This window comes from Clupea harengus, chromosome 1 (assembly GCF_900700415.2).
Source record: "Clupea harengus chromosome 1, Ch_v2.0.2, whole genome shotgun sequence".
NCBI lineage: Eukaryota > Metazoa > Chordata > Actinopteri > Clupeiformes > Clupeidae > Clupea > Clupea harengus.
This window is the reverse complement of record NC_045152.1, coordinates 14,900,694-14,907,499: the sequence shown is the minus strand read 5'-3', so window position 1 is coordinate 14,907,499 and position 6,806 is coordinate 14,900,694. Positions and strand designations below refer to the sequence as shown.

The following is a 6,806-nucleotide window of genomic DNA, read 5'->3' as shown; positions in this document are numbered from 1 at the left end:
CCCCCCTCCTCAGCAGGGCAGACTACACCACCCAACCTTCACCCCCCTCCTCAGCAGGACAGACACCTCAGCGGACATCCTTCTCCTTCTGCTTCAGTCGTGCTTTCAGTGTGCAGAGACAGAAGCATTCGGCCCACCTAGACAGCAACATTCAGGGGGGGACTATTTCCACTAGGGGGTAAAACCCTGGTCTCTGGGGGAACCCTGGTGTCTGGGGGAACCTTGGTGTCTGGGGGAACTCTGGTGTCTGGGGGAACTCTGAGCCCGTGACCAGCGCCGAGGCCCAAGCCGTTGCTTATGCCCTTGGGCTGGCGCCGGTCTTTAGAGGCCAACTGAGATCCGGCACAGAGTCGGCACAGATCCGGCACAGAATCGGCAGCTGCCTGGAGTTATTTAGCGGACGGGTAGATGAGCTCAGATGGTGGGCTTCCTGAAAGCATTTATTCACAGAGAAGCTGACAGTGACCACCCATGCAGAGACTGCATCTCACCAGGGCTCCAGTGAGCACCCATGCAGAGACTGCATCTCACCAGGGCTCCAGTGACCACCCATGCAGGGTCTGCATCTCACCAGGGCTCCAGTGCTGAGGGACGAAGCATGTCATTAGAAGACAGGTGCACAGTGTGGTGTGTTCTTCTACTCTTTTTGAGTGCTTGGTGCTGAGGCCCTGAAGAGGTTAGGAGGTACTCGAGACGGGTGAGCTGTTATCTCCGAGAGGATAGAGCACCTGGGTACTAGAGACGGGGGGTGGGGGGCACATCATGTCACAGATGTCACCATGAAGAGGAGCTGTGTGGTGCTGCGGTCCGATCAGGAAGAGGGGTAGGTGGGTTCCGATCAGGAAGAGGTGTAGGTGGGTTCCGATCAGGAAGAGGTGTAGGTGGGTTCTGATCAAAAACAGGGATAGGCGGGTTCCGATCAAGAACAGGGATAGGTGGGTTCCGATCAAGAACAGGGATAGGTGGGTTCCGATCAAGAACAGGGATAGGTGGGTTCCGAGGAGCCCAGCGGCTCTGAGTCCAGGAGGGAGTTCTGGGGAGCTCTAGGGGTTAGAGTCACTGAGGCGTTGTGTTGCCTGGGGTTGGGGGTCGAAGGGTCAGATAATCTTGCCTCAGCATGGAGGGGAGGGCAGTTCCCCCATCGTACGCTCCGCCCCACGGAGGGGGTGGGGGTGTTTGGGTTCACACTTGGTGTAGGGTTCACACATAGTGTAGGGTTCACACATAGTGTAGAGTTCATGGTGTAGGGTTCATAGTGTAGGGTTCATAGTATAGGGGTCAAAGTGTAGTTCAAAGTGTAGGGTTCATAGTGTAGAGTTCATAGTGTAGAGTTCATAGTTTAGGGTTCATAGTGTAGGGTTCATAGTGTAGGGTTCACACATAGTGTAGGGTTCATGGCGTAGGCAAGGCGTAGGCAAGACAGACATGGCTCAGAGGAGGATTCGGATGGCAAATGATGGAGGTGTGTTTGTGGCTCAAGAGGGCCTGCTCAGATAGCGTAGGGTCCGTGGTGCGGGTTTCGGTTGGTGCGGGGGGCACGGGGGGTGCAGGGGGTGCTTTTCGGGGTGTTGTTTGGCATGACCACACCCCTCTCCTCCAGGTTGATGTTGCTAGTGGAGGCGTGGTGAGGAAACATCTGGTTGCCATGGAGAGGGAACGACTCGTTGCCATGGTGAGAGAATGTGTCAAGGCCATGGCGGAATGCTCCAAGATACAACAGACCTGAGAGGCAGAAAAGAGAGAGAGAGAAAGACAAAGAGAGAAAGAGAAATACAGAGAAAGAGGGAGCAGAGAGAAGGTGAAAAAGAAGACAGGAAGCAATGGAGAAGGGAAGAGAAGAGGAAGCATAAGAGCAGAGGTATAAAAGGTGGACTAAGGCAGCTAGATAGTACATTTCAAAAAGAGGCAAACTTCGCATTTACATATGTTGTACTTACACACATTTTACACAACACATACAGCTCTAGCGCACTTAAATGTGGGTGAGGGAAGTATGCCTGACACGGTGAGCTTCATTATCTCTATGGCATGTGACATGCAGTTTCCATTATCTTTCATTCACTGTGACTGTTGGTAAGGATGGGTACTGTATGTCTGTGACATTTCCAAGCACTAAGTGAGTAAACTCATCCATACTGTAGCTCTTTCATGAGAGAGAACATTGGTAAAGAATAGCGATTTTCTCTTTTAAATGGAACATTGGTGGAGTTTCCCATTTCTTGAAGTTATGGTGAAGTCTTATCCTACTAACGGCCATACCTATTCCTCAATGTGCACAGGACACGAGTCAGCCTCTGCCCATTCCACAGACATCCGGGGGAGAAAGAGAGAGAGAGAGAGAGGGAGAGGGAGAGGGAGAAAGGGATGGAGTGATGGAGAAGAGGTGCAGAGATGGAGAGATGAGCACGTATATATAGTTGAGGATATATACATATACAGAGAGAGGAGAAGAGAAAGAAAGAGCGAGAGAAAGAAAGAAAGAGAGAAAGAAAGAAAGAGCACATTTACAATGCAGAGAAAGAGAAAGAACTAGTAACACATCCACAGAGGAGAGAACTCTTTAAAGAAAGGAGGGTTAGGAGGCAGTTCTGCTGGGCTGGAGATGGGCGAGGTGGTCTAGTCTGCTCCTCTAGTTTCTCAGAGTTACAACAATCTTACAAATCCCTTTCACTGGTTGTTATAAGTGTATTACTGAATACCTTATGGTCAAGTTTCTTAAAAAAACACACTCATTAAATCACTGAGCCTCATGTTAGGAAATACTACACACTACACTTCCCTCGTGAACAGACTTTAACATCCAGAGGAGGTGAGAGAGACTAGGGGCTAATGCTAAGGGTCAGATCGGGGCTACATCTGTTTCAGAGGCTAACGCTAAGGGTCAGATTGGGGCTACATCTGTTTCAGAGGCTAACGCTAAGGGGCTACATCTGTTTAAGAGGCTAACGCTAAGGGTCAGATTAGGGCTACATCTGTTTCAGAGGCTAACGCTAAGGGTCAGATTGGGGCTACATCTGTTTCAAAGGCTAACGCTAAGGGTCAGATTGGGGCTACATCTGTTTCAGAGGCTAACGCTAAGGGTCAGATTGGGGCTATATCTGTTTCAGAGGCTAACGCTAAGGGTCAGACTGAGGCTACATCTGTTTCAGAGGCTAACGCTAAGGGTCAGATTGGGGCTACATCTGTTTCAGATGCTAACGCTAAGGGTCAGACTGAGGCTACATCTGTTTCAGAGGCTAACGCTAAGGGTCAGATTGGGGCTACATCTGTTTCAGATGCTAACGCTAAGCGAGTAGCAGTGCACTTCAGGAGGGTTCAGATTGAGCTGAAGAAGAGCTAATGGAGGCACTCACTGCTGATCTGCCCAACACAAAACACTGACCCATGGCTCCTACACCTCACAATCAGACACCAGACACGGCTAGCAGATGACTCAGGAGGAGATTTGGTCCGATTCTGGCCAAGTTCTGGTCCACAGAGATGTGCTACCGGGGGAGCCACTGTCCCTCCATGCAGAGACATCCAGCCTCTCTCCAGCCCAGCAGACACTACAGCACCAGCGTATGGGCCAGTCAGAAGCACACCACAGCAGATGAGTACAGGTACAGCTCAGGGAACCAGTCAGTCCAGTTAGGTCCGGTTCTGGCCAGCATGGCTAAGATCAGAGATGAATGTGTGTGTGGGGAGTGGGGAGGAGGGGGGGGGGGCATGACACGCAGCAAAGCAGCTCAGAGCTGGCACATACACACACACACACACACACAACATGAACCTCACCTTCATGATGGGAACAGCTAAACATGTACAAATCTTCCCATTAGAATGCACACACACACACATCCACACACAGGGCAGCAGAGAGGGTGAAGAGACAGACGGACAGAGAGAGAGACAGTCAGACAGACAGAGAGGGAGACAGACAGATAGAGAGAGAGAGAGAGACAGACAAAGAGGGAGACAGTCAGACAGACAGAGAGGGAGACAGACAGACAGAGAGAGAGAGACAGACAGAGAGGGAGACAGTCAGACAGAGAGGGAGACAGACAGACAGACAGAGAGAGAGGGAGAGAGAGAGACAGTCAGACAGACAGAGAGGGAGACAGACAGACAGACAGAGAGGGAGACAGACAGACAGTGCAGCATGAGAGCTCCTGCAGTTGAGGGCCCATGTGGGGAGGATGAGTGTGTTACCCGGTCTTGCCTCGGGTGTGATGGCACACTGCTTCAAACAGCTCAAGAGCGCCCCCTTGCATGAAGTTCCCACCCCCGCCCAGTCCACTCTAGGCCCTCCAGCCTACCGTCCAATCAGAAAGGACCCTGCGCAAGAGGTCGGGACTCACCGGCGAATCGGGCGTCAGGGGGCTGCTCATTGTCCAGCCCTGTGAGGCAGAGCGAGTCGGACGGGCCCTGATTGTTATTCTCAAACTCGCCACAAGGCGGCGCCTCGCTCCTCCCGCGCCCACCTGCAAGCGAGGTCAGAGGTCAGACAAGCAGCCACAGCAGCAGAGTGGGAGGGGGCGGGGTTTGAGCATGGAGGCGGGGTTTGTGTTTGAATCCGGGGTGGGGCATGCACAAGTGGGTGCGGCTCGTACACAGCCTGCAGAGGGGCGGAGTTGGAGTGGTGGTGACAAGCGCTGATGGCGAGCCGACACACACACACACACATACACACACACACATGCACACACACAAATGCACGCACACACACACACACACACAAGACGAAGCCATCTTCATATGCAGTGGGAGGGAGAATGGGTACACATGCAAGAGACAGAACACACACACTTTAACACTAGTCAGTGTGTGTAGTTATACATGTATGTTCATGATATGTAGTATCAGACCAGGCCAACTTCTCCTGGGACACAAACCAAACAGCACCTGACTCTGGCCAAATCTACGCCAGATCTGAGCCGCACTCGCACAGTCTCTGGCTCTGATCTGGCCCGTGTGTGTGTGTGTGTGTGTCAGGTGCTGTCGTGTCAGACCTCTCAGAGTTACCTCATCTTGAACACAAAAGAGTGTCAGTACACTACAGATCTCTCAGAGTTACCTCATCTTACACTACAGACCTCTCAGAGTTACCTCATCTTGAACACAGAACAGCACTTTTACACTACAGATCTCTCAGAGTTACCTCATCTTGAACACAGAACAGCACTTTTACACTACAGACCTCTCAGAGTTACCTCATCTTGAACACAGAAGAGTGTCAGTACACTACAGTGTCAGTCAGCCATGGTAGCATCAACCTCCATGAAGACACGCAGCAAATACATGCATACAGAACATCAACACACTGACTAAAACACAGCACAAAAACCACAACACACACAAGCACACAAGTCCGGTGACGGAGAGGAGCACACACACATACACACACACACACACAGCCATGATACATTTACACACAAACATGGCTATCGTTGCTAAGTAGCATCATTGGCCTCACCCTTCCGCTGTGTGTGTGTGTGTGTGTGTGTGTGTCTGTGTGTGTGTGTGTGTGTGTGTGTGTGTGTGTGTGTTGTGTGTGTGTGAGTGTGTGTGTGCGTGTGCGGTATGAGAGTCATAAACCTTTAATGACAGAGTATAAAGCAATCTGAGGATATTGGCAAATCTGTCAAAACTAATGCAGGAAATTAGATACGTGGGACCATCTCGGTACACCTGCCAGGTGCGTGTGTGTGTGTGTGTTTGTGTGTGTGTGTGTGTGTGTGTGTGTGTGTGTGTGTGTGTGTTTGTGTGTGTGTGTGAAAAATAATGAAAGAGTGATGTGTGTTTGTGTGTGAAATATTGAGAGAGTGATATGTGTATATGTGTGTTTGCGTGTGTGTATCTGTGTGTGTGTGAAATATTGTGTGTGAGAGATTTGTGTGTGTGTGTGTGTGTGTGTGAAAGAGTGAGTGTTTTGTGTTTTGCGCGCATGTGGATGTCTGACAAATGCATATGTTCGTATGAACATGAGACTCACTTTTTGTGCTTGTAGAAGATTTGGTTTAACCAAAAGAAAACAGCATTTTTCAGACCATAGGAAAATATGGCAAGCCTGTCCAGAGTACACTACAGAGGTGGTTACCTGGCTCTACAGTATGGCAAGCCTGCCCAGAGTACGCTACAGAGGTGGTTACCTGGGTCTTTAGTGGGGGAAGGGCAATCCTCTTCTGTCACATCATTTCCCTGCAGACAGAGCAGAGAACAACCAACATTACAAATTACTTCATAAAAGATCTCCGATGTGGTCCTGATGTAGTCCTGATGAGGTCCTGATCTAGTCCTGATGTGGTCCTGATGTGGTCCTAATCTAATCCTGATATGGTCCGGATCTAGTCCTGATGTGGTCCTAATCTAATCCTGATGTGGTCCTGATGTGGTCCTGATGTGGTCCTGATCTACACCTGATGTGGTCCTGATCTAGTCCTGATGTGGTCCTGATGTGGTCCTGATGTGGTCCTGATCTAATCCTGATGTGGTCCGGATCTAATCCTGATATGTTCCTCCTGGTCTGGTCTCTGTTATAGCCCTGATATGGTCCTGATGTGTGTGTGTGTGTGTGTGTGTGTGTGTGTGTGTGTGTGTGTGTGTGTGTGTGTGTGTCCGTGTGTGTGTGTGTAGGTGTGTGATTGTGTGTGTGTTTGTGTATGTGTGTGATTGTGTGTGATTGTGTGTGTGTATGTGTTTGTGTGAGTGTGTTAGTATGTGGCCCATATGTGTGTGTGTGTGTGTGTGTGTGAGTGTGTATGTGTGTGTGTGTGTGTGTGTGTGTGTGTGAGTGTATTAGTGTGTGTGTGTTCGTCTTACATACC

General features: G+C 50.2%; 1 protein-coding gene across 3 annotated transcripts in view; it reads right to left on the bottom strand.

Moving 5' to 3' along the window:
• rnf157 (ring finger protein 157) overlaps positions 1 to 6,806 on the bottom strand; it is a 33,951-nt gene continuing 27,145 nt past the window's right edge. The window contains exons 16-20 of one of the 3 annotated variants that reach the window (XM_031568679.1): position 6,806; positions 6,132 to 6,180; positions 4,341 to 4,463; positions 2,260 to 2,294; positions 1,647 to 1,722 (exon numbers count right to left, since the gene is read on the bottom strand). The exon at position 6,806 is cut by the window's right edge and continues 65 nt beyond it. In XM_031568679.1, the coding sequence (XP_031424539.1) occupies positions 2,260 to 2,294; positions 4,341 to 4,463; positions 6,132 to 6,180; position 6,806 (208 nt within the window). In that variant the 3' untranslated portion in view covers positions 1,647 to 1,722. Of the gene's footprint in view, positions 1,723 to 2,259; positions 2,295 to 4,340; positions 4,464 to 6,131; positions 6,181 to 6,805 lie in introns of all 3 variants that reach the window. The other 2 variants (XM_031568668.2, XM_031568673.2) reach the window with 2 other exon arrangements.